Source organism: Strigops habroptila, chromosome Z, assembly GCF_004027225.2.
Source record: "Strigops habroptila isolate Jane chromosome Z, bStrHab1.2.pri, whole genome shotgun sequence".
NCBI classification, from domain to species: domain Eukaryota; kingdom Metazoa; phylum Chordata; class Aves; order Psittaciformes; family Psittacidae; genus Strigops; species Strigops habroptila.
Genome location: NC_044302.2, coordinates 21,234,677 through 21,262,582, shown reverse-complemented (window position 1 = coordinate 21,262,582; position 27,906 = coordinate 21,234,677). Strand labels below are relative to the sequence as shown.

At 43.8% G+C, this 27,906-nt stretch overlaps 1 protein-coding gene across 4 annotated transcripts; it reads right to left on the bottom strand.

The window, feature by feature from the left end:
- Positions 1-234: 234 nt before the first annotated feature.
- Positions 235-27,906, bottom strand: NUTF2 (nuclear transport factor 2). 4 transcript variants are annotated; one of them, XM_030471427.1, is made up of 5 exons: positions 27,750-27,906; positions 17,310-17,434; positions 15,183-15,254; positions 11,834-11,932; positions 235-780 (listed from the first exon to the last, which is right to left on the bottom strand). In XM_030471427.1, the coding sequence occupies exons 2-5, from the start codon at positions 17,406-17,408 to the stop codon at positions 667-669; spliced, it is 384 nt and encodes a 127-aa protein (XP_030327287.1). In that variant the 5' UTR covers positions 17,409-17,434; positions 27,750-27,906; the 3' UTR covers positions 235-666. The 4 variants fall into 4 exon arrangements, with proteins under 4 accessions (XP_030327287.1, XP_030327290.1, XP_030327288.1 ...); XM_030471430.1 differs by lacking the exon at positions 27,750-27,906 and adding an exon at positions 26,976-27,747; XM_030471428.1 differs by lacking the exon at positions 27,750-27,906 and adding an exon at positions 18,235-19,191.

Below are 27,906 nucleotides of genomic sequence, written 5' to 3'. Positions count from 1 at the left end.
TGAGAACCAACCTGTCAGTGTTAAAAACCAAGCTAGAAGTCTTGCCATAAAAACTGCCGGGAAGGAGGAAGAAAAAAGTTGTATGGCCAAGGGCATATCAGAACTGCTTCTCCTGGTACAACTGTCAAGTGCTCTTCAGTCTGAGTTGTAGGTTTGTAAGCATTTCCACACCAGGCAGACACGGGACATCCACAGTGTGCTATCACCTACTCCATATCCAACTCATTAAAACAATTTAAACTGTTAAGAAAATCTCAAGGTTTTATTGTGTGATGTAGCATTGAAACATCTGAACAAATCAGTATCTGGGCTGTACAGGCTGCTGTTCTTTCATTTCTTTGGGTTATAGAGCATCTTGTCAGTACATAAACAACAACCTTTTGCATTATTACTTCTTTCCGAGGCATGCTGGTACAACACAAATTTCTCTTGTCAAATGCAGCTAAGTCTAACTTCCAAACATCATGCACAAGAAACTCATCTATGACAATGTAAACTCAGCAGAAGGGCAGGTCACAGCTCTTGCTTTGCTCACACTCTGCAGTGCTGCAGGTTTGTGTATGATATTTGGAATGTTCTGTGGGTGTGAATAATACCAGTAAGAGGAGAGAAGGAAAAAAAAAACAACCAACAAAAAATAAAGCTGAGGTGCCTCGAGTTGCCAGCTCAACCAAAGTTGTGCAGTGCTAGCCTGAACATGTCATTGGTGCAAACCCAGGCATCGTTGATGTTCTTTAATAGAAATATCTGGTGGAATCCCATGATAGGATCTTCATCAGCCTGCAGAGAGAGAGGGAAAAAAAGTTCAAAAAGCTCTTTTATTGCAAAACGTATTCCAAAACTCATGATAACACAACTGAAAAGCTGACATTCACAGTGATGTCACATGCTGTAAGATGCAGAGTACTGAGAGAGACACTAATACGACCAGAGGTTCTGCTCCAGGGCACCTTGACGACAAACACTGAGGGCCTAAGGACGCAGAAGTCCTGCAATGATCTGAAGTTGGGGTTTTCTGGAAGAGCCGAGGCCATGTCATTCCTGCAGCTTCACCACACTGATAAGAGCATGCCTGCCTCAGGGCTGAATCACGCATCTGCTTTGGGCCTCGCCTGGGAACCAGGCATAAATCAGGGTGCTTCAAAATCAGATTTTAGCTGCTGTGCTTCGGTGACAGAAGGGAGTTTCTGTGGAAGTCGACGTCAACATTGCCTCAATGACCTAGGCACTGATTGCGGCTTTTGAAAGTGTTCCCAGAGCAGGTTCAGCTGGCCAGCAACACTGTACTTCCCACATCTGCCATCAGGAACAGCTCAAAGGGAGCGAAGTATCTGCTATAGCTGCAACAAGGTGTTCCAAGCCCAGGGAGTCTTTGCAGCAGATCCTCAACTCCTGCCTTTGACAATCCACCTCCATTCACTAGCATAGGGCCTGTGGTATGTTTGCTATTTACTACAAAGGTAGAACATAGTATTAAAGGGAGAGTAATTCTCCTACCTAATGCTTACCAGTCTCCTCAGAGGCATCATGCAGGAACTGAAGTGTCATAACAACAGAAATGATTCCCAAATGAGCTGGAAATCACACAACAGGACTTGACCTGAATAGCATGGGACCAAGCTGCAAAACAATCTTCTGATAGTGACCGCAGTGTGGTCATTCATATTCACAATTCTATTCAGCATTTTGGGAGGATTTTAAGCTCTATTCTTTCAGCACATGGCCATTCAGCTTCAGAAAAAGGGGGAAATGCACTAAAAAACACGGCATTGAAAAGCAGCAGCCAGAGTAGCACATGAAACAGTCTGTCAGAGAGCTGAATAGTTACTCACAATGCTCTGCTGCTCTCCACCAAGAACAGCACATGGAAAGGTGGAAGAGCAAAGCAGACTACAGAATAAACAAAAATATCTTTAGTTTAAAAAGTAATACTCACATAAGTGATAAAGTGACTGGGAAACAAGTCAGCTTTGAGGAACAACTTGCTAAGGCCATCAGTTACACACAAACCAGCAGGTCTGCCAGAGCACTGGCAGGATCAAATGCATGTAAAAGCAGCATTCAGCTCTAAAACCACTGCCAGGATTTTACAGTGACAACTGCCTAGGAAGTAAAGTGATGTAGATGAAGTGCAGTTTCAGTAAGTATATGCTAATCCACAGAGGATAACCAGTTTAGCTATGACCTCTCAGGAAAGTGATGCTGAAATCAGGATGGACAGGTTTTATTTATTTTTTAAACCAGCTGGGAGCTCAAAAGCAATCAGGGCAAGCACAGGGTTAGCAGTTATTAGAAAGGAACAGAGAACAAAACCCATAAGTAAGCAACTGCATAAGTGCACAGAGAAAACCTACGTACCAAATCCTGCATGAATTTCTTAAAAAAAAAAAAAAATTATACAATAAAGAAAGGCCAGAGAAGGACAAGAAAGATGATCCAGCTACAGGGCAGCTTCCTACCAAAGAAAGTCAATTGAGTCTGACTCTCTGGCTTGCAAAACTGTGATGAGGGTGAGGTGAACAGGCAAGATAAATTGCTATAAAACCATAAAGAACAAAGTGAATAAGGAAACTACAGCCAGAATTTAAGAAGGCAACAAGGCCAGAAGTATGAGCAAGTGAAGTGTTCAGTAGATAAATGAAAGAAAAGTCCTCAAGCAAGACATGTGTCAACAAAGTCACTCTTCAACAGGCTGATGAACTGGATAGCTTTTTGTCACATCGATATACACCTTCCTTTGCATTAGGCAGAGGCTCCCTAACAATCACCATAGTGTGAACACAAGCAATTATGCTGAATTAAACCCACCATCCATCTTGCTCATTAGCACGTGGCAGCAATTATGCCAGTTATTTCAGGGGAAGTATTATCACTGTTACAGCTGCTCAGAACAGATGCTTGCTTATCCATACTGAAGAGGTGGCCTGTGAACCAAAACCTGTGTATTTATGCCTCTTCTAGCTTTACAGTATGGCCTCACTGCTGCTTGATAGTTGGTAGGTTTCTGGCCATGAAGGAATCTTTAAGAAAGCTGAGTAGCATCAGAGCCGTACATTAAAGTTTGAGATATGGTCGCATGCAGAGTGTTGCTGTCAACGGCTCAATGTCCAACTGGAGACTGGTGACGAGTGGTGTCAACATCTTTGTGGGTGACATGGACATTGGGATCGAGCACCCTCAGCAAGTTTGCTGGTGACACCAAGCTGTGCAGTGCAGTTGACATGCTGGAGGGATAGGGATGGGATGGCATCCAGAAGGACCTCGACACGCTGGAGAGGTGGCCAATGCCAACCTCATGAAGTTCAACAAAGCGAAGTGCAAGGTCCCACACCTGGGTCAGGGCAATCCCAGGCACGGCTACAGGTTGGGCAGAGAAGTGATTCAGAGCAGCCTGAGAAGGACTTGGGGTTGCTGGCTGATGAGAAACTGAACATGAGCTGGCTTCAGCGTGCGCTTGAGCACAGAAACCCCCCCTGTGCTGGGCTGTATGCCCAGCAGTGTGACCAGCAGGCTGAGTGATGCTGCCCCTCTACTCTGCTCTCCTGAGACCTTACTTGGAGTATTGTGTACAGTTCTGGTGTCCTCAACATAAGAAGGACATGGAGCTGCTGGAGCAAGTCCAAAGGAGGCCACGAGGAGGATCAGTGGCAGGAGCACAGCCCGTACTATCACAGGCTAAGAAAGTTGGGGCTGTTCAGACTGGAGAAGGGAAGCTGTGTGGAGACCTCATAGCAGCCTTCCAGTATCTGAAAGGAGCCTACAAGGTCGCCAGAGAGGACTCTTCATCAGGGACTGTAGCGATAGGACAAGGGGTGATGGGTTTAAATTTAAACAGGGAAGTTCAGGTTAGATATAAGGAAGAAGTTCTTTACTGTGAGGATGGTGAGGCAGTGGAACAGGTTGCCCAGAGAAGCTGTGGCTGCCCCATCCCTGGCAGTGCTCACGGCCAAGTTGGACAGAGCCTTGGGTGACATGGTCTACAGTGAGGCATCCCTGCCTGTGGCAGGAGGTTGGAATTGCATGATCTTAATGTCCTTCCCAACTCAAACCATTCTACAATTCTATGACATGACTTTGTAAACCATCTCACTAATGCTATCCCTTTTGACTAATCACAAAAATCACAGAGTACCACGTAGGAAGGGACCTCAAGGATCATCAGGTGCAACCTTCCTAGGCAAAGCATGATCTAGACTAGATGGGCCCAGCAACCTGCCCAGCCAAATCAACAATGCCAGCATTGGGGAGTCCACCACTTCCCTGGGGAGCTTATTCCTCTGGCTGGTTGTTCTCAGTGTGAAAAAGTTTTCCTCTTGTGTCCAGTTGGAATCTCCCCAGGAGTAACTTGTACACATTACCCTTCATCTTTTAGAATCACAGCCTGGTTTGGGTTGGAAGGGACCTTAAAGCTCATCCAGTTCCATCCCCCTGCAATGGGCAGGGACACCTTCCACTAGAGCAGGTTGTTCCAAGCCTTGTCCAACCCAGCCTTGAACACTGCCAGGGATGAGGCAGCCACAGCTTCTCTGGGCAATTTCCACAGTTTTAGCTCTCAAGCTAATGAAAAAGAAAGAACAAGGTCCTGTTTTAACATGTGACTCCTCATAAAAAGAGAGTGTCTTCTTTGTAGCCATGACCAAGTTGGAATGGATTCATATTCATGTCAGCTCTTTTCTAATGGCTTAGTTTAAACCAGCCAGGCAGAATCATTTCAGCTTGAATTGCTTCTAATCACAGCTACTAATAAGCATTTAGTATACTCTCATTTGTCCTATGGTCTTCTCAGGTCACTGAGGCATCTATTACAAGTTTTATAAGTAGTTTTCATACCAAATTTGAGCACATCATTACTGACATGAGTACAATTTAAAACTATACCTCTGGAAAAAAGATACCACCACCAAAGTAGTTTTAGCATAGGTTTCCATCATTTCTGCTAAACTCAGCTGCACTGCAGCTCCCAGACCTTTGGCTCGAGGAGAATTTTCTCCTCTCCTGCACAATTCAGGACTGGACACATGAAAAAAAAAGGATTAAAAGGGAATTCTTCCTCAAATACTTGCTGTTGTTCAGACAGCAAATTCCCTCAATGCAGACACATTATTGCTTCCTTCATTCCTTTCATGTTATATCTTCACAGCATTGAGGAGCAGTATATTCTAAAAACAAGGAAAATCCTAGACTATATTTAAGGCAAAGTAAATTATTTATAGTCTGTTCCCAAAATTCTGAATATGTCCTATTAACATATAGCAAAGACCCACAGCTGAGTGACTTGAGATGCTCTAGAAGGCATAGACTAATCCTATACCATTTTAGTTTGGATCTTTACCACAGCTCAGATAACATCACTGAAATTCTTTACCCTTAGTTTCCCCTCCAAAATCAGCTGTGTCCAACTCAAAACTTGCATTCCAGATGTGAGGCTTGAAACACAGGGGTTTTATTTTTCCCACATAGCTTTCCTTCATGCAGTTCTAATTCTTTCATGACATCTTTCAATTAAAACAAAAGCAGAAGCAGATTGGAAGGATCCTCTGGTTTCCAGGCCAGACTCATGCTCAGCATGAGTATAGACTACCAGCAGCAGTGCGTCCAGAACCACAGTATGGTTTGGGTTGGAAGGGACCTTTAAACGTCGTCTATTCCAGCACCCCTGCCATGGGTACGGACACCTCCCACTAGATCAGGCACAGCTTTGGCTAGTAGCGTCTTCCAAGCCTCCAAGCACAGACATTTCACAAGGTGTACAGGCACCGGGGTTTTAGCCTTCCAGCAATAATCTTCCCTAGTGCCCAATCTGAACTTCCCAAGTTTTGATTTGCAACCACCATCCTTTGTTACACTGTTTGGCACCACCAAGAACAGTTTGCTTTCAGGTTAAGTATTCAATTACTTTCAACCTACAGGGCAGATTGCCCTTAGCCCCTCCTCTCCCAGCTCCACAAGCCGTGTATGGAACACTGACAATCTTGGCAGCTTTTTGACTACTTCCAGTTTTTCTACATCCCTTCGGACCTGGAGGCTCAAACTGTAGAAAGTCCTCAGCTCAGGGAGCCGTGGGTCATGTCAGAGTATTAGATGCAACACTGCTTTGCAATCCAAGTTTAGCTGCACAGCTCTCCTCTTTTCTGGTCAGTTTTATTCTTCCACTAGCACCCCACAGCATCTGCTGATCGAACTGCAGGGCTGCAACTATCCTTATCTCAAAGGAAAGGTTAATTACTTAAGATAGCAGGTTCTTTCAGACGTTAAGCCTCATTTAATAGGCTTTAAGCAGTGCTTTAAGCATTCAGCATGCATTACAAAACCATCCAGTAATTTTAATTGCAAAATGCCTTTCCCTTTTAAGGCTAGGAAACACCGCATAACAATTAGTTATTCACAATTAATTCTGCAACAATCACTTCAAAATTCACACTCTGTGGGAGAGCCACAGGTCTGCCAGGTTGCTCTGAGAAGGCACAAGCCACAACCATGCTTCTCAGACGACCTCAAGGAACAGAAGAGCGAGAGCACTCCTTACTCAACCAGGACAGCGAGGACTGCATGGAAGAGCGGTAAGGCAGAGGGTTAGACGTTGTGGAGGGCTAGCCTGAAGACTTCGTTGGTGCACACCCAGGCACCTTGAAAACTTTTCAACAAAAAGGATTGGTGAAAGCCTAGAACCTGGTCATCATCTGCCTGAGCACAACAGGAGAAATATGTTACAAGGTGAAGCACACTGGGTAACATTCTGGATGAACACTGGCAAAGTAGAGTCACACCAAATAAAACTCACTCCTACAGGCTTAAACTGATGCTTATTCTTCCTAGTTGAAGCAAGCAAACATGCACCTAGACGAAGAACAGCAATAAAACACGATAAGAGAATTAGAGTAAGATCCTTGCTAGTAACATGCACCCCACTTAGATGCTCTATTATTCTCCAACATCATTTCCAAGAAGCTGTTGTGCCCAGTTCCCTCAGTGCACATGATTATTCTGCTGCAAAATATGTTGCTTTGTTTTAATTTACAGTTCATACTGGTATTAGCATGCTGGGCTGGAGCAGATACACATCATGACCTGGCCACACAGCAGTAATGATTTCAATTGACCTCAGTTAAATCCCCCTCTAGCAGGGAAGGCCAAAGGCTTAAAACAACTCAAACCTGCAGGTTTACTTAAGGCATAGTATTCTGGCAAAGGAAATAGGGTCTGACAGTTGTAATCCTTGGCCCTGTGATTTCTTCAGAACTCTTCTTGTGCAGTTAAGAAGAAAGCTGAGGCTTTGTGACAATTTGATAGCAGTTCACCTCACAATATATGCAGGGAGAGCAGAAAGTTCTTCTGATTTGGTCTGGTTTTTTCCCCCTCCCCCTAAAATCAAACAAGATCAAAATATAATGGTTTAAGAAAGAAATGCAAGATGTGCCCAGCTGACTTAAGAATGAAGTTCAGCTGAATTTTTGGGACTAGCAACTCAAGCAACTAAGGCCTCAGAAAATCCATTTAAATATCATGCCAAGAATGACTTCTTAGAAAGGGCATGTCACAGGTATTGTAGCATTATTATTTTCTCAGATTACTCCATTAAAAGTATTATGCATGTTCCTTCATTACATAAAATGATGCAAGTTTTGGAAAACAGCAGAGGATTCAAAAGCACATACATTGATTGTACTGGGCTTTGAAGAATTTGGCTCACAGGGCCATGGAAAGGATAACTGAACAGTAAACATGGCTTTTCCCTTCTGCTACTGCTGGTCTTGGAAGTGCCCTCCCTTGTGCAAATTTCTCTTCAGTCTTCCCTGAGACCTATGGATGCAAGCTGAACTACCACACCATTAAGAAAGCAACTTTTAAACAAAAGTATGCAGCTCCATGTTTGTGTGTTGAAGTGCACCCTGTTCAACTGGAGCTACAGAAGAACCACTTGTTACAACGCACTAGCTGAACCCAGTTGTTCCCAGTTACAGTATTGCATCTAGAACAGCACTGCGATGCATTAAAATGGCTGTCAACACGCATGTAGTCACACAAGTATTCTCTACATGTGATAACGAGGTTCATGTTCATGTCATGAACATGTCTTGAGCAAAGTGATCGCAAAATGACTGAATTTTCGATCCTTGGAGAAGTCAAGAAGAAGGTCAGCAAAGCCTCCACCTTAGACTTCCAGAGGGATGAGTACGGCCTGTTTAGGACACTGGTTGGCAGAATTCCTTGGGAAACATTACTGAAGGACAAAAGAGTCCAGGAAGGCTGTACACTCTTCAAGAATGGAATCTTTAAGGCGCAGAAGCAGGTGGTCCCTATGTGCCAAAAATCAAACCAGAGGGGAAGAGACCAGCCTGGCTGAACAGGGACATAGTGCTAGAACGCGGGAAAAAAAAAAGACAATTTATCACCTGTGGAAAAAGGGACAGTTACCTCATGAAAAGTGCAAGGATGTTGTTAGGTTATGTAGAGAGAAAGTTAGAAAGCTAAAGCCACAGCTGGAACTAAATCTGGCCACTGCCATGAAAGATAATAAAAAGTACTTTTTCAAATATATTAGCAATAAAAGGAGGACCAAGGAGAACCTCCATCCTCTCCTGCACACTAGGGGAAACCTAGCGACTGAGGATGAGGAAAAGGCTGAGGTATTTAATGCTGCTTTTGCCTCAGTTGCCCAAGTTGTGAATGCTCCATCCCTGGCAGTGTTCAAGGCCAGGTTGGACAGAGCCTTGGGCAACGTGGTTTAGTGCGATGTGTCCCTGCCCGTGGCAGGGTGGTTGGAACTAGATGATCTTAAGGTCCTTTCCAACCCTAACTATTCTATGATTCTATGATTCAGCCTTTAATAGTCACACCAGCCATCCTCAGGGTATTCAGTTCCCTGAGCTGGATGGCAGAGATGGGGGAGCTGACTGAAGTCCCCATAATCCAGTAGGAAATGGTTAGTGACCTCCTGCTCCACTTACACATACACACATATATGGGGCCAGATGGGTTACACCCAAGAGTGCTGAAGGCACTGGCAGAGGAGCTTGTTCAGCCACTCTCCATCATTTATCAGCAGTCCTCGTCTACTGGGCAGGTCCCAGAGGACTGGAGGTTGGCCAACGTGACACCTCTCTACAAAAAGGGCTGGAAGGAAGGCCCAGGGAACTACAGGCCTGTCAGTCTGACCTCACTGCTGGGGAAAGTCATGAAGCAGATGATTCTAAGTGAGATCAAAAGCAAGTGTAGGAAAACAGAGCGACCAGGCCCAGTGAGCACTGGGTTCAGCACCAGGGTACATGAAGGGCAGGTCCTGCTTGACCAACCTTATCTCCTACAATAAGGTGACCCGCCTGGTCGATGAGGGAAAGGCCGTGGACATTGTCTCTTTGGACTTTAGTAAAGCATTTGACACTGTCTCCCACAGCATTCTCCTGGAGAAATTGGCTGCTCATGGCCTGGATAGATGGATTCTTTGCTGGGTTGGAAACCAGACGGATGGCTGAGGCCAAAGAGTGGTGGTGAATGGTGCCACATCTAGTTGGCAACTGGTCACTGGTGGTGTCCCTCAGGGCTTGGTGTTAGGGCTGGTGTTGTTTAACATCTTCACTGAAGATCTGGATGAGAGGATTGAGTGCACCCTCAGTAAGTTTGCAGACAACAAGTTGGCTGGGAGTGTTGATCTGCTGGAGGCTCTGCAGAGGGGTCTGGACAGGCTGGATTGATGGGCTGTGGCCAGTGGGATGAGGTTCAACAAGGCAAAGTGCCAGGTCCTGAATTTGAGTCACAACAACCCCATGCAACGCTTCAGGCTTGGGGGAGAATAGCTGGAAAGCTGCTCATGGAAAAGGACCTGGCAGTGCTGGTTGACAAAGCTGTATATCAGCAGTTTGTGCCCAGGTAGCCAAGAAGGCCAACAGCATCTTGGCCTGTATCAGCACCAGTGTGGCAGCAGGGCCAGGGCAGTGATTGTCTCCCTGTACTGGGCACCGGTGAGGCTGGAAATGTGCTTTCTAAAGCTCAAACTGGAGACACATAAAAGAGTGGAAAAATGTTGCCTCTCCTACTAAAAATTCACAAACAAATTAGATTTGATCATGACAATAGGAATACTTTAATCCACTATGTTCTTTCCAAATACACAGATGCACTAACACGTGATGCCTGAATTATTCTGGATAATTTCAAGAAGCTGAAGTTATTCAGGGAATAAAAACAGCACTACTCCAAGCCATGGTATTTATGGAAAGCTGCCAGATTGCATCTACAACCCTAATGACCATACTAAAGGATGAGAAAACCCAAAAACTTTACAGAATCTTTCAGAACTTGGTGTCTTGCCACAGGATTCAACACAATCACTGTTGCAAGCAGTGATCTGCTTGATGATTTTGCAACAACCTTAAAAACATGACTGTGCAGATGTGAACGGCCCAAGACACTGAGTCAAAAAGTCTTGGGCTCAGCACTGAGTTTTGTGCACATCCAAGACCATACCAGATGAGCTCAGCACATCTGACTTCATGCCTGTCCTGCAATTTACTGCTCCATGGCCATGTGTGGCTGTCTCCTCAATAGTGTGTGCAGGTGGGATTGAGCAACAAGAAAGCTGGAATCCAACTGCCAGCTAGGAAGCAAGAGCAGCTGTGGTGAGAGCCAAAGTTATCTATGTTAGGCTTAGAAGTGGATGCAATACACTGGGAACTACTCTTCTCAACTGCCCAGCCCAAAACAATTAAAAGGAATTCAGACTTTCAGTCCTATGTTTGCTTAGCTAACAGTTCAGTCAGTGCAAGTTTGAATGTTCTGATACTGGAGGTGCCATTCAGAGTTAACAGGAAAAGGAAGCCTAAACAGCTACTTTAAAAGAAACTGGGTTCAGGTAACTCTAAAGACTGGATGGCTTTAGGGTCCTGACTTGACTGCATGGCTGGACCAAACCCTGACAAAACTACCTCTGGTATTTTAACTATTGCTATGTAATTTCACACTTTGTAAATAATCACTGCCCACTGCAAGCAAGTTCTGCCTTCAGCTGACTTTACATAAAGGATATATTTTGCAGATTCCAGGACAATTTCTTTCATAAGTAGTCCTATCTATTTACAAATCTGTGACCCTGGTATAAGATGCAACATGTCTTCAAAAGAACAGGACTGGGTCAGTTTACACAGTTCAGCTGTGTAACTGAACAACAATAACTTAAACAGCAATGTTTAATCAAACTACAGCCTGAAAAATAATCTGATTTCTTCAAAGAAGCAGCTGTTTAAACAAAAAGTGTTTGATCTCAGAGGCCACACTCCCATTGCTGAACCAGTTTTGACCACAGAGGGACTGCACTGCATTAACAGCAGGACCATGTTCTTGTCTACTGTGGTAGCAAATAAAAAAAGCATGGTCTTACCGAAGGGTTGACAGCTAACAAAGTGTCTGCCAAGCCACAGCTCAATGCACATGTTACATCAAAGAGCACATTAACCGAGATGTGCTTGTATTAACCAAGAACACTGTAATGATGCTTTTAAACAGAAGACACTGAAACCTTACTGCATCAGAGTAAGGGAAATACTGATGTTTCCAGAGCTCCTGATATTTGTCTGCACAGTAAAAACCATGGCACTTTGCTTGGCAGGAACATAGGGCTGTCAAATTACAGGTGGTTTCCCTAATGCTAGTTATCTGAAGGGATGGGCAGTTTCTTGACAGTCTGGAAGAGCAGGAGAATGATGCCCCAATACAAGCTTACTGGTATTCTTTCCCCACCCAAGAGAGCATTTTAATGTTTTCAGAGATCAGATGATTTAGAATTCTAAAAATAAAACCTATGACAAACATTTGTTAACCTGTCATGGAAGGAGTTTACCTTAAGCTGTCCCACTACCATACTGAGTATACAGCTGTCAGGTGTAGGCTGATGGTCTTGTGCTGTGATGCTGTGTTGTATTTTTTGGAAAGGGAGGCTCTGCAATGAAAAGAAAGCAAAATAAGGAAGTGTGCAGTCATTGCATGATGACAAAACAAAGATCAAGCAAATCCAATATTATGAAGCATTTGACTATTTTGGCAGTACTGTTGCAACTCAGCACTACTCAGGCTGGGTTGATCATAACAGTTGTGCTTTTCAAGCACATGAAATAACGTCAACCTATACAGTAAACAGCACCTTTTCCTGGTCTGATTACACTGCCTGAAGAGCTTCAGATCAACTCTAAGCTGAAAGTCCACATGATGAAGGCACAAATGTGTTCAAACCATGTTTTGAACAGTGTTCAAAGATTGTACGATCCCGTACTGGGGTTCACCAGACAACTTCCAGTTTGCTTTTTTGTTCTAGTGGCTATGAACAGAAAGGAAACATGGCTGACCCAGAACCAGTTTCCAAGACTGGAAATCCACATATCCACTTCTCCCCTTTTTTCTTCCCTTAATGCTCACATAGCCAGTGCAAGTGCGTCCAGAGTTAAGCATGCAAGGAACACATGCTGCAAAACACCAAACACTGGGGCGCAGTTCCTCTCTCAATCAAAACCACAACCATGTTCCATCCATGGACGACTCCAAGCTATGAATATCAAATATTTAGGGGATCTCAGACTCCTATCATACAAATGACATTTTGGCACTGTTCTATCAAAAGCTGTGTTAATGCTAGAGATGCTTTAGAGATGGCAGTTCAGCACAACAGAGCTCTGAAAGGCCATGAAACCCAGAGTCCATGCACTGCAGAGGACAGCAGCATGTGGCCATTTAAACCTCAGAGTGGACTTTAACACCTTTGCTTCATTTCCCTGGTTTGTTAACAGGCTGAAGCAGACCCAAACACATTCTTTGACAAGTTCTGCATTTCATTATAGCGGAAGGAGCCTGAAAGACTTACTAGAAGGCCTAGGGTACAAGAATGGGAGACCTGAGTCCCAGTGTCAAGAACGTGAAGTACAGTTTTGGCTGTACAAGCTCAAAGCACTAGGAAGAATACCAGTGAGCTAAATCCTTAGATAAGAGAGAACACAGAAACTGTAGAAGTATCAGGACCTGGGGAAGCAAAGAAAGCGTAGGGAGCAGCCCTCTAATCAGAGGGACATTACTCAAGAACTCTCACTAATAAAGATTGCAGTGTTTCCTCTTGGCTGGGAGAACAATCCCAACCTACTATGAACTGCAAAGTGAGCCAACTGGTTTGTAATATGGAATAGACATTTAGGAACAAAAAAAATCCAGAGCAGTCCTTCCTGAACCACCTGCAGAGTATTTTCCAGGGTCACCATGCCAAACTTGAACGTGCAATATGCCCACATAGCCTGTACAAACACAGGCTGGAGCATTGCACACCCTTCCTTTTAGAAAAGGCTACTGTGAAGCCTGGTCCCACCTCAGCACAACAGCTTCTTGTTGAACAAGTCCTGCAAGAAGAGTTTCTTGAAAAGGCAGAGGGATGAAGGGGAATTAATGTGATTGTACCCAGAACTCAGCTTTCAGGGTGACAAGATGCCAATGAGAGGTGAGACTGGGGAGAGAAAACTTTCCAACTTTAGAGTCAAGAGTGCTACAAAATGGTGACAAAGAACCAAAACCAAGGCTGATTAATTAAGACAGTGCCTGTTTCAAGTACCTGATTGTCCCCTTCAGAGAAAAGGACCCCAAGGGTTGGCCAGCCAAGTGAGCCACTCAGGTGATGCAGTGGGGAAAATCCCACTGGAAAAAGTAGGGTCACCTGATAGCAGAGATCACTGATTTTTACAACAGACACAGGCTACCTCAAAAGGATGGTTGCTTATGGACATTCATCTGTACTGGAGAGAAGCATTCTTGATATGAAGAGCACAAAAAAAGTGACTAACATGTGAGAAGCTACACAACAACTAAGGCTTTTGTGTCCTCTGACACTAAAACTTGTCTGGGCTTTCACTACCAAAACCAGTGAATCCTCATTGAAGTCAGGTAAGAGAAATTCTGCAAGAATAAAGCTGAGTAACTGAAACTCACTCTTGGCAACAAAGCTACCTCTCCCAGCCTCTTCCTCAGTCCAGGAGGCTCACAGAACTACAGGATAATTACCTCAAATGCTCAATAAAAATCAGGCTGCCCCTGATTAGGACAGGCACTCTATTAGAAACAGCTCCAAAGTCCAGCACCAATTGAGACAGAAGGAACAAGTATTAATTCCCACTCTGTAGCAAGGTACAGGTGCACCAGCGATGACCTTCTCAAAGGCAATGCAGGCACCTAATACACAAACTGAAGGGCAAATCTCAGCCTTCACAGTTCAAGATGTCCTGTAGGAAAGCAGGGATTCCAAAACACAGGAGCATTAGCTGTGCAACAAGAGAAGTATCCGAGAAAGCAGGGATTCCAAAACACAGGAGCATTAGCTGTGCAACAAGAGAAGTATAAGAGTTAAAGATTTTTCTTCTCAATCTGCAGTAAAAATGGTGTATCTGCCTGATATACCATGCTCTGAGCAGAACATCTGACAACCTAAAGCATGCCCTCCACATCTTGCAAGAGAAAGAAACTTTTGAGTCTCATGACACCTTGTGAGTACACCTAGTTTTATAACAGAAACATAGATTTACTCAAAAAGATAAAACTTCTCCAAGTTTAACTAAATGAACACAGAATTTCAGTCTCTGTGCAGTAAAGAATGCTCCCCTGTCACTTGCTGAAGAGGAAACAATGGTTTCAAAATCCTGAACAATAACTGCTCGTATGTGAACAGCTGAGAAATGGTGCATTAAGAAGTCAGGTTCTCTACTGTAGAAATTATTTGCAGTTTATGTACCAGAAAGCACACGGTTCCTTGCAATAACATGTTTAGCCTGTCACAGGCAGATCCAAATACGTTTGCTATTGCTATTCTTTGGCATGCTTTAAAAGAGAAAAAAAAAACCTTTTATCCCCCTAGATCACAAGGTCAGTTTATGAACTATACTTTCTTTAAAAGTAAGTTAACAATGTCAAATGTAATTACAGTCACAAAACAATCTTGCAAACTAAGGGAACCAGCTAACATTCCACCAGTAGAGCTCCCAGTGGAACACCCCACTACACAGAATTAATAACAAGCAACACTTTTTGAAGACCAGAAGTTGGAAGCACAAGTCCTACGTTTGATATTTTTAAACTGCTGAAGTCTAACTCAAATTTTCAGAAGCCATTCACTTAGAGTCTTCAGAACTGTTTCCCAAAGCATTCAGGAAGGATTACAGACTTACAGAGAGTTTTTCAACAATAGCTGCTTTGCCCTGGAATTGCTGTCCTTCCCATGTAAGGCATGATGCATCAATCTGGGGGGGGAAAGAAAAAAATCATCAGCCTGCTTAAGTAACCCTTAAACAATCCTGGTGAGGGACTTGGTTTACTTGGCACAGATCCTTAGGATCCAGCTATTTGAAAACTACCTCCAAGTGAGATGGAAAGAAGCTACAAAGAACAACTGAAAAAGTTTGGAACAATCAACTAGAAATTAAATAGACTAAATTTCATTATCATGATTCTACCAGAAAAGAAAGTTCCTGCGTTTGGATCAAAGTTAGCTCTCAGATACAAATCTAAAGGATACAAAAAAATAATAATAAACCTCTGGACACAAAGTTAAGCATGTAGAAAGACAAAAATACATGAAGAAATCTGACAAAATGAGTTGCACAACCAATTTTTTTCCTCTCAGGTACTGATTTGCATATCCTACTCACACTCAGAAACACAGAATGTGCCTCTAAAGGTTTTCTAACAGACTGCCCTCCGTGGCACGAAGTGACTGAGGTGGTTCAGCCTACAGGCACTTCCAGAATATGAGGGAGAGTGTTCTGAGCACGCTGTGTCAGGTGCAACAGGAACAGACAAGAAGCTTTCTGCTCAGCTTAGGATCTTCTGTTCAAACCAGAGCCACAATATCCAATTGCTAACATAGCTCTGCCTTCCCAAACCAAGTCCTAAAGTGTGGCAAATAGACATTTGAATTGGTTTCCACTGAGCTCAAAGTCTACCTGCTGCCATCTCCAAACAGCACCCTCACCCTACACCTGATGGCCCACACACGGGAATTCCTTCCACCTTCTTGAGTTTAAATACCTGCAGGAACACAATTCCCAACTCTTTCCCTTCTGGTTTTCAACTCTCACTGAAGCTCTGAATGCCTCAGCAGAAAAAGGCAGATTCCTAAGAACTCCACTTGTGTGCCCTCTGGTAGACTTTGCAGAGCTTGTTTTTGATCCACACCACTTCTGTGATGTGAAAAAGCCACTTCTTCCAGCCACACTGTGCTGAACCTGCACAACATCACTACCACTTTGAAAAATCTTCTGGTCCTTCACAAATCTTCCGGAGGAACTATACAGTGCAGCAAGAGCCAAAAGAACAAAGGGAACCAGGGGCAACAGCATGAAGCACTTCAGGGTCACAGATGCAACCCAAAGCAGTATAAAGAGCCCCTGAATACAGCGTCAAGCTTTTGAATTTGGACATGCTCCTTTAGGAGAAGATAGACTTAGATTGTGTAACCTGAGGTCACATAGCAAATCACCTGGCTCACGCCACTTGCATCTTACATGACATCAACCTCTGATGCTGATAACTTGAGAAGCCAGGCCAAGGAATGAAGGCCATCCTCTCAAGCATTACTGCATTCAAGCACAGAAAGCCACAAAAGCAGAGGAGACCCAGAACCTGCCTTACTGAATTCACTTCAGCAATCAGCTGGTGAGCACACAGCAGTGCAGGACCCTCCTGCTGTTGCAAAGAGCAGTAGAGGAAAAAACTAAGCTGGTGAGGAAATCTGCTGTTCCTGAAACACACTCAGCTTCACATTGTACCTCATTAGTGTCCACCTGACTCTGCTACAGGTTAACTCCACAGCCACTTGCTGTATCAAGAATCTGGGAGCAACTGCTCCAAAAATACAAAGCAACTCCTCCTCTATCCCAAACCCTTACAGATTAAAAAATGGCATAAAAAATAATGAAGTATTTCATTATAGATAGCCACACACCCAAACCAGAGAAAAGTAGTAGCTGCGGTATTTTCCTCCCAAACAGCTGCAGGGGGTAACTGCAGAACAAGTCTTTGACTTGGTACTCCAATTCATAACTCAAGCAATTCACAGCAAAAATGACTGGCCCACATCCCTACCTGGAATTGGTGACAAAAGCTCCATTGACTTGGATTACACCACTAGAGCAGAAAACTGAAACTTCAGGTAGATACAGGAATGCGAAAAAATCCAAGACCTCTCTGCTTCGTTCCCACATGTTATAAAATTTGTTTGCTCTCAAAGGGTCTATGAAGGGAAACCTAGACAGATAATGGGGGAGTGCCCCAGTCCCCGTTGTGTAGATACTTACATATATTGCTCCTAACTGAGTCCTATCTGCATCAAAAAGCTGGTAGTAATGTTGTACGAAGCTGGACCCAATCTGCTCCCAGATAGGCTTGTCTCCCATTCTGAATCCTCACCTAAAGCGCGAGACTGTAAAAAAACCAAAACAAACCATCATCAGAAAGGTCACAGAAATAATCATAACACTTGGCTTGAATGTTAGGCAGCAATAAACACAGGTCCTCTCAGGTGGCCAGAATTTTTCTTTGGAAAAAGTAGGACAAACTTCACTTCTGTACTCCAGACTTTTGTAAATAAAAAACTTGGATACCAATTGGTTAAATTCCTTATTATTTGGAGATTTCTAGAGTTATTTCAGTGTGAAGTCACAACTCACATACAAAGTGGAGAGTGAAAACAAAACTGATCAATTATTACCACCTTATATTCACATATTTCAACAATTATACCAGCTGAAGAAGCTGGCAAGCACTTGCTATTTCAACTTGATCTCATTTACTGTAAACAACATGTTAATATGGACTGTTTGCAAGTGCCTCACACCAACTGATTTATCTGTTCAGCTCCTCAATATTTCACCATCCCCAGGCCACTCTAAGGAAGAGTGTCCTCTCAATGGTACATGATAAGAGTTAATTCACTAGCTCTTTGCTTAACACACTTACTTCCCTCTTCTATCCTGTCACTAAAGGTGACGTACACTTGGCATTTGTCTATGAGCCTGCAGCAATTTCAAGATACAAACCATGATATTTCACAGCAGTGAGAACCTGCAGATCCCAGGGAAGGTAATAGAAGCTGAGGGCATCCCAAACTTCCAAACATGAGTCCCTCTATTTTAGAGGGATTAGACATACAGCATGTGCAACAGTCCAGGCAGACCCAGTCTAGAATTGATCATGCAGAATCAGTATAAATGATTGCTTTACCATGCCAGTGAGCTTTTCAAGACAGCAATTTTCTTTTCTTTATCCTGTTCTCTCTCTGAAAGACTGGAGAAATGTGCTAGAATTCAAAACACAACACCACTGCACTAAAAACCCATGACATTACATTTCAAGATCCGAGTTTACTTCAAACAAACTATATTAGAGTTGCTAAACATCAAGATCTGCCAGCCACTAGACCCTCTTTGCAATCCCTGACCAGGAACCCTTGAGCTACAGGTCTGTGTTGCACTGTGAGTGTGCAAAGGGGTGACATTCTGTTTTAGGATGCAAGGCAAGACAGCTATTTTGGCTTCTTTTAGATGTCAATTACTTACATACCTAAGATTTGACAAATTCTTAAAAGCAGCAAAACACCATATTACCAAGTTCTCTATATCAAGTATCACCAGGCCTAGCTTTCTATGAATCAGACAAGAAAGCTCTTTTCATGTTTTAGGCCTCTGGCTGTTTTGAGCTTTACTCATACAAATGGGAACTGAAATGGATTCAAATCCTAGGCCTGAAGTTTTAAGGTTACAGAAATTTGGCCAGACTTACAGAAGAGCAAACATCTTTTATTAGACCAATGGTGTAACAGGAGGTAGCATGCAAGTTTTCAGGGTGGCATATTCAACTACCAAAATAAGATACAAACCAAGAACTGGTAGAGCTTAGATACCCAGAACTACTTGTGGGAGAAAATGGCTGGCATCTGTGAAGCAGAGAAATGTGATAGCATAGAGAGCTGGCAAGGTGGCTGTCCCTGCTAAGAATGGAATGCTCTGTAGCCTGTGAAAGAGGAGAGGTTCAGCAAGATGAGCTTTGGTGAGACAGTGCACCCCAAAATCATGCTGTGAGTTTTGACCTCCAACTAATGCTGGCTGCATGCTAGCTCTCAAGTGCACTTTAGAAACTCAACTTTGTTCAAGGATGAGGTCAAAGATGAGCTAAACATACCTATTCAATTTTAAAATGGGTTGGATGGGGCTTGGAGCAACTTGGTCTAGTGGAAGGTGTCCCTGCCTGTAGCAGGGGGTTGGAACTGGATGAGCTTTAAAGTCCCTTTCAACACAAACCACTCTGGGATTCTGTGACTATCAGCCACCTGATAATCAACATCAACCTCAGTAGCCCTGCACACTAACACAGACTAGAAATTCAAAGGCTTGTTGCCACATAACTAATATTTTAACTGCTCCAAGGAGATCTACAATCTGACATCAGTCACTGCCACAAGTGCTCCACTAGTACTTGCAAGACATGACTTGGTCTGAAGGAGTTTTACCCAGTGTGGTCACTCCTCTGGGAAAACAGATCACAAATTAAAAAGCCATCCAAGTATAACGGATTTTAAAAACAAAACACATCCACCAAACAACTTAAACCTACTTCTTTACAAAAGAAAAAGTTGGATTGATTGCACACCCACAGTTGTCACATACTAGCCTAACCTTGAGCAGATGTAGAAATCAAATCACTTCAGCCTGTATTACAGCATTTTAAAGTGAAGGAAAACCACCCTAAAATCATCACACTAACTCTCTGGAAACTCTACGGGAGATGCCCACCCTGCTGTCAGGGAAGACTCATGTTTTGTTTGGAAAACCAGAAGTACTTGTTCGTAGTTTCGAAGCCTGCTGTTTCCATTCCAGACCTGCAGGTATCTAGGGGTGTGTAGCTTGGGATGACTGTGGTGGAACCAACAAGCAGTCCAAGTGAAAATCACTTCTATTCAGTTTTTATGGATGGTCATAGCTTCAACTTCAGCCCAAGAACTCATACCACTATCGTATACCCTTCCTAAATATTCAAGTGCAAATATAGTTGCAGTTATCGATGTTAAACTGCCACACATCTGATGTTGAGATGAAGTAGTGAACAACTAAAAATCCACAGCTTATTCTCCTGAAGCTAAAGCAAATTAGCTATTCCTACATTAAATTGCACATACACAATGTGTATTCTCCCTTAGCAGCTCACTGTACCATCATATCAAGCCAAGATCAAGCTGTATGCTAGCACTGCGCCTCATTTAGACTCTGAGGCTTTCAACTCCTCAAGGCACAACAGCCCCACTCAAGCACTAGATGCCTTCTGTTCAATCCTGAAACTGTGAGAAAGCCTTTGAGGCTGCAAGAAATGAAGGAATTAATATTTTAAATACAGAGAGTAGTATTATGGTTTCTAAAACTAAAAGTTAGCATGCTAGGTTGCTATCTCCTAAAAAAATATATTTGTGTTTTGGAAGGTAGAATATCATTAAATAAAAATAATTAGCATAAACTTGACCAGTTACAGTGTTGATTTTGCAGAAGGAAGAACCACACACACAAAAAAGCTGTTCCTTGATTAATTTTTTTTTCTCTTGTTACAACCTTGCTCTCTTTCCTGTGCCACTCATATATGGTTTTGCTGAACACTCTCACTCTCTGAAGGGTTTTTTATTTTCCTTTTCTGATTTGCCACCTTTTCCTCCATGCTCTCATGTTTTCTGCCTGCCATCACAGATTCAAGAAGCTTAGTGATGTACCTAAAGAAAGAACAAGACAGAAATGCTCTTGCATGTCATCAAGCCCAGTCCCCTTCGATAAGACACTATCCATATAAGGTCATATTGATACATTTATTAGGCTGTTTAACGAGATAAGTGTAACATAAAAGGCTTTTAACATCTATTCCAAAGCTAGGAAGAATGCAGATGTTGTAATGTTGTCAAACATGAGGACAGCACTGATGTGCCTTAGAGCCATCCAGCCAAATATATCTGTGGTTCACTCAAAGTTTGGCTACAGAGGTAAGAATATCCAGTTAATATTAAAGTAGATAAAAGAAGCTTCAAAAAGCTACAAAGCATCTAAAATGTGCCACATTTGTACTTCTAAAGGCACCTGCTGGAAGTTACCGCTGTGTATTATTGAATATTCTATCTTAATTCCTTACAGAAAATGAGACAGTTTCCTTAAGCTAATTAATTTTCTTGCCTTTGTCACTTCAAAGCTACCTCATCACATCCACTTCAGAACATCACGGTCCACTTGATTAACAGCTCCTACGCAGAAGCACAGCAGCAAAGCTGAGCTAACATCACAGAGTATAACACTTTAATTCACATTACTCACCCAATTTCCCAGAATCTGCTCATATTAGAGCATTTATTCCCCACCTCAAATACCACCCAGCAGACAGTGCTTGAGCTGAAACCTAATCCAGTGCACAAAAGCTGCAGCTGCCAGCAGCAATCTCTTCAATAGGTACATGGTGACACTGCAGAACTGGGATCACTGCTCCACAGGGGACTGTTCCACAATGACGTCTAAATCACATTTTCCAATACCTTTGCCAGGCCACACTCTGACACATCCTCAAGGATAAAACTCCAGCCCTCCACACATCTCTCACCACACTTCCTACAAACCTCACCTTACAAGGTAACATGGTATCCCCAGTATCTTCATCCCATTCCCATCCCCTGGCCTGGCACTGCCACTGCTGCACAATGCCTTGGGGTACACACATCCCTGCACGCACAGCAAAGCTCTCGTGTCCAGCATCCCACGTAAAAGGAAAGGTAATTCATGCCCTAAACCATGCAGAACTTCCCAGTTTCCCAGCACAACAGGCTTCCTACACGCAGTCACAGACTCCCAACATCAACTGGATTCCACAGCCCCACAATCCCGGCAGCCCTGCCCGCACAGTCTACACTGCCCAGTGCTTCTGTTGCTCCTCAACCTTGCCATTGTCCAAGGAGACACTACACAAGCAAAGCCCCTCTCCCCACTTCCCCATACGTTCCTCCAGGTTGTCCTGTGCCACCAGCCATGCTGGTCCAGGAGGGAGACAACTGCCTGAAATAAGCTCCCCCCTCAACTGCTTTGGCATGTGGCAGATGGCAACAATAGCATGGGTAGCAATGACACATGAGAGCAGCAGCACCAGCGAGGAAGATGTATCAAGGTATGAAACAGCTGAAGACTAGAAGAGAATGAAGCCTTCACATGGGCCATGGATGACCTTGAATTAGACCAGGGTTACACTGGCCTCAAGCAGCAGGTTTTCCATCCACAGAATCTAAAACCACAGAATCTTTCCCATGGCTAGACCCATATTACAAGTTCTTATCTACACTCATCCCTCTTCCTTCTCTGTCATAATTCTGGCCATGAGAGATCAGCACAAACACACAAAGACTGCTCATAATTTCTAAAGGGAAACACAGTCCTTTGTAAGACCCATTTCTGCAAAAAGGTCTGGATGAAACCTCTTCCCTTTGCCTCCTTCACAAACAAGGAACCACAGAACAACCTGGAGATGATTCTCTGCCAGCACACTGCAGCACAAAGTCCATCCTTCTGCTCAAGCGGCATCACCAAAGCTACTCGGAGGTGTAACCTAAGGAAAAGATTTCACTTTTTCACCTGACAAAGTATAAAGAGTTGGCTGCCAACAGACAGATGGCTTTTCCTGGAACACGTAAGCATCAGTGACATCTGGAGCACGTGGGCTATCAGCACATCTCTGCAATATGGAAAAAGACCAAACAATTGTTTCAAACAGCAATTATATTTGCTGCATTATCAGACCTGGGCACATGCAAGCTGACTGCTATCAATTAAAAAAATTGAGTCTTTTTGAATTCAAACATGGCAGACCTGCATTTCTAAAGAAGAAGTCAACAAAAACTAGTATGAGCAATAGTAAAGTAAAATGTAAAGTGCTAGAGGAAACGAAGGTGGTCTCCCAGGGATGGCCACATTTAAAAAGCAAGCTGGATTCAAAGAATCAACAACCAACCAGCATGGGCAAGTAAGCTCAGTAAAGACTCGCTGATCTGCAGAATACCAAGAAAGAAACTGGATTTAAAGAGGAAAAAACCTCAGACCAATACATTCTAACATGCTAGTGGAGGGAATAAAAACCTAAAACATTTACTATGCAGTTATGACTATGCTTATTCCCTAAGTAATCAGAGCATAAATAAACCACGCTCCCTGGATATCCAAGCTGGCCCTATACACCACTGCACCCAAGTTAAACTCTCTTAAGATTGAATTCAAGCTTTTTTCTGGAAGGTTTGAAAGTCAGCACCAATGCTCCCCTTAAATCGGTGCTGCTGGTCCAGGGGTACATGTGAATCCATAGCAAACACGATTTAGACCATCATTTGGTGCACCCTTCACTACTGATTAATGAGAGTAAATAGGGACAATGAAAGGGCTCTCAAGTTGTTTCAGTTCCTGTTATTCATCAAATTTCTACCACGTATTTTTGATCACTCAGATTAAAAATAGTGAGCAGACTTTAGACTGCAATAAAAAACGAAAAAGTAAAGCAGCAACCATGTTTTAGACTATTTTTCCTTCACTCTCTTTTCTATTGCCACTAAAACTGAGATAGGAGCATCTCCTACGCACACTTCTAGGAACACAATGGGACCAGCATCACAGGACCACTTAATCTGCTCTCAACCAGATCATCTGTTCAACTACACCCAGAATCACCTGATAACAGGTCATCTTCTTTTAGCAAAGGCATACATTCTCAACAGAAGAAACCATGCAAATTATCACAGAATAATTCAGGTTGTAAGGGACCTTCTCCAGCTCAAAGCAGAGTCATCTAAGAGATCAGGCAAGCTTGCCCATGCCTTTATCCACACCTTGATCCCAAAAACCTCTTGGTGATGGAGACTACATAACCTCTTCGCCAATCTGTTCCAATGCTTGACTGTCCTCATGCAGAGGCCAGCTCTCCCATCTCTCTCCTGTTCCAGTTTATGCCCTTGACTCCTATCCCTCCAGCCAGTTCTCCTCTGAAAAGCCTGGCTCCATTCTCCTGATAATGGCCTAACAAGTATTGGAGGTTATGCCTAAGCCCTGCTCATGCCTTCTCTTCCCCACGCTAAGCAAGCCCAGGCAAGGTGGCAGGTACATTAACACAGGGATGACGGAATACTGGAATTTACTCAGGGACATCATGTACCACCAGTCATTTACCTTCAACACACTGTGCTTCTTTCTGATAAATGCCAATTCAGTGATCAATCTTTCTCCATTTGAAAACCTCTGAAATTTCCCATTGAGAGGCAAATTCAGGCATTCAGAGACTGAAAAAAACAAGTGCTTCTCCTAGGTACCTTCGCTATCATCTCCACAGCAGGTGACTGATCCGTGGAGGTTAACAATCTGAAAATTAGTGCTCCAGGACCATCAGAAATTACTGATTCCAACAGAGACCTTCACCAAGTAATTGCTATGGGTTGCACTGTGGAAGAAATTACATTATTCTAAATATGCTTTCAGATTTAAAAGTACTTATGTCTAGGTATGTTAACAGCGGAAGGATGGAAAGGGAAAGAGAGGAAGAGTGACAAGGTGCAGTCTCGTTTCATTCAAAAAATATGCAAAATAAATTGACTTCTCCCTTCTCAGTCTTTTTATTCCTGTACTTCAACTTCATTAAAAGAAATTAATGCAGGAATTATGCCAACCTGAAGTAGATGGGTTTTTTGGTTACAGATGTCAGCACGTACAAGGCCACTAGTAAACAAAATACACGGGGAGGACTCTGGAAAAGCTTTTGCTGTGTCTACAGCTTGATGCTTGGCTTGTCTGCGACCTGACAACCCAAGTAGGGTCACAAAGCATCAGTCAAGGTGATTTTCAAATATAGAGACATCTATTACACATAACTGAAAGGAAAACACAATGTTTTGTTTTTAACAATGCTACACATCTGCCATTTTTTCCCCACAGTATTCTTTATGCAAGCCAAAAACTGAATTCAAGTTTCTATTTCTTTTCCCCAGGATGAACCCAAGACTGCTCAGTTTTAAAGCAACAGAGGAGGCATGGCAGAATTGGAGGGGAGAACTGCTGCACTGTGTTTCTCCTCACCTTACAGGCATTGCAACGTAACATTAAATCCCCAAGAAACAGCAGAATATAAGATAGTTCTACCTATCTGTCTCTATCATGACAACTGTTTCCAGTTAAGAAAAAAATAGGAGCTGATTTTTAAGTTACAGAAGCAAAACCACCAGATTTTACTTATATGTTCTTCTCTATCAAATCAATCAAACTCAACCAGGTTTGTTCATGAACTCAGTAGGAAAATAACATTCAGTGGTAATTTTTATTCTAAATAGAACTTCTATCAACAACTGCAATCTGACCCTTTAAAGTATTCTTGTGGTTCACAACTGAAGTTTTGGACATTTGACAACAATCAGTACTGTATGTTCATCAAAGCAGCCAGTTGTGTAAATAACAGCCCTGAATTAGATGAACTAGATGATCTTTAAAGTCCCTCCCAACCCTAATCATTCTACAATTCTATGAAGATAGCACAAAGTAATCACCCTTGTGCAGTGCCAAATGCAAGAGGACCAAGATAACATTGCTATTTCACATTATACTGCCCCATAATTTTAGGTTTAGCCCCCGATTTCCTCTATTATTGACTGGCATCATTCCAAACATAGAAAATTATCTCCAATATGCTTTATGATCTGTAAGCTTTTCACATGTGTATGCAAGGCTGCTTGTACCTCACCTCCATATGACTGGTATCAGGTCTTCGATTGAGCTTCAAATTTCAAAGAAAAAACTGGGAGAAAAAAGGCACCAGAAGTTTTCTGACAGTGTCTACCTGTCTTAGACTTCCAAACTCACACATTTGCTCTCCTGCTTTGCTCCCTTTCCCCTCCTTGCAACTAACAACAGTCCTGCTTCAAGGAACATGGTAGGTACGCCACAAATATGAATATCTAAACTGTTTGCGAAGCCACAACATCTAAGTATTTTAGAATAACTGAAACTAATCATTACTTACAATGTTACCAGCTATTAGAATATATAATAATCCTTACACAAAACATACTCTATATCATCACTAACTAGACAACCCCATTATGAAGGACAAAGACAAAAGAAATCCCAGCAGAGAACTGCAGAAAGTTGGTCCCACTTTCCACTGTTCTAAAGAACTGAACAAACATGGATGTTAAAGCAAACCTATTTCAACTCATCTACCAAATAACTTGCAATCTTTTTGAGAAAAACTTGAAATAATAATTAGGACCCCAAGGAGAACACAGCTAAATAGTCCAAAACTGAGCTAAAATATCATTGCACTTTAAATTAAATTATGTGTTTCACTGGTAAGGGTAACTATATACGGTAAGTGCTTCTATGTGGAGATCTGCGAAATGGTTGTTTTTGCGGCTGCTAAAAGAAAAATTGAAGTCATCAAACAGAAAGTATTCCTTGAACACCAGAAAAAGAGAAATCAAGAGTATCAACTTAAGAAGGTGGCTGATTAAGGAACCAGATTTAACTTTCAAGTAACCGTCCTGCAACCAGTTCCTACGCAAGCATTTACCTGAGCTTTGTTCCAGTTCAACTGCAACACTGTGTATGCCATAAATCCAGCTCTAAAAGACACATTTACACTGAAAGCGTTGGACTTCAAATGAGAACAACCAATTTAAGTATTATCACAGCATGCCTTTGACAGGAAAGTTAAATAGGAATTGCAAGAACAGCATCCTGGGGACTTAATGTCTTCAGAAAGTTGTCCCATATCAACAAAATGCAACATATGCTCCTTGCTGCCGTAAATTATAGCAGGCTTTGATTGTTTTTTTAAGCTAAAAGGGGGACAACACCTAAAGAGGCAGAAGAAAAAAAAAATCTCTTGTAGAATCACACCGGAAACTGGCAACTCAGAGGAAAACCCACCCAGGTGCAGCAGATCCCCGAGCACATGCACTTTTGGTAGCTCTCCTCCAAGGAAGCATGAACCTATGTGACAAAGCCATTCCACCACTTCAGTCCTCGCATAACCTCCTGGCAAGGCAGTAATACAGTAAGAGCATCAAGAACACCCTAAGTGCACTCCAGTGCAGATTCCGGCTACATAAATCAGCTCTGAGAGCTCAGCCCCCTACCTTCCCCCCTCCCCCCCGCGACAACAGGCTATCGCACACCGAGGTGGAAGCACAGGCGGGCACCGGGGAGAGCTCCCGGTGCCTCAGACCGCCGCTCTCCCGGCCAGGGCCGGCGCTCCGGCGGGGCGGAGGCGCAGCCGCCACGCTCTGGCCGCCCGGAGCTGCTCCCGCAGGGCTGAGACCCCCCGCTCCTCCCGGAGGAGCTGGGCCGGGGCTTTCCCCCCGCACCACCGGCCGCCCGCGGGGCCGCGCCCGGCCCCCTCAGCCCCGAACAGAGCCGCCGCCTCGGCTCCCTCAGCCGGTAAGCGCGGGCACCGGGCCCCGGCCGCCGCCCCTCCGGGACCGCGCTACCGGCGCCTCAAAGACGGAAAAGGTCAGGGCGGCTGCGGCCGCCGACTCCAGCCCGGCCCGCGACGGGGCTGCGGCCGGACCATGGGGCCGAGGCTGGCAAGCGCGGGGTGGGGCGGCACCATGTGCCGGTCGGCGGCCAGGCTGAGGGAAGGCCAGAGGCCGGTGGCCGGTCCCCGGTCGTGGCTCCCCAACCCCCCTCCCCGCCCGCACTCACTCCACGGCTCCCACTATGGCGGCGGCAGCACCGTGCGCGGCGCGAGCCCCTCAGCCTCTCGCGCTCGCGCTCCCCGTCCCGCCTCGCCCCGGCGGCCCCCGCCCCGAGGCACGCCGGGACAGCGAGTCCCGCCGGCGCCGGAGCGCGCGGTGGGAGT

What these genes read in the sequence shown, in the direction of transcription:
- NUTF2 (XM_030471427.1), bottom strand. Translation starts at nt 17,408, where the DNA reads ATGGGAGACAAGCCTATCTGGGAGCAGATTGGGTCCAGCTTCGTACAA. An exon ending in CTCAGTTAGGAGCAATATAT is followed by an intron (nt 15,255 to 17,309) that starts GTAAGTATCTAC and finishes TTCCCCCCCCAG; the next exon opens with ATTGATGCATCATGCCTTAC. An exon ending in CTATTGTTGAAAAACTCTCT is followed by an intron (nt 11,933 to 15,182) that starts GTAAGTCTGTAA and finishes TTTTCATTGCAG; the next exon opens with AGCCTCCCTTTCCAAAAAAT.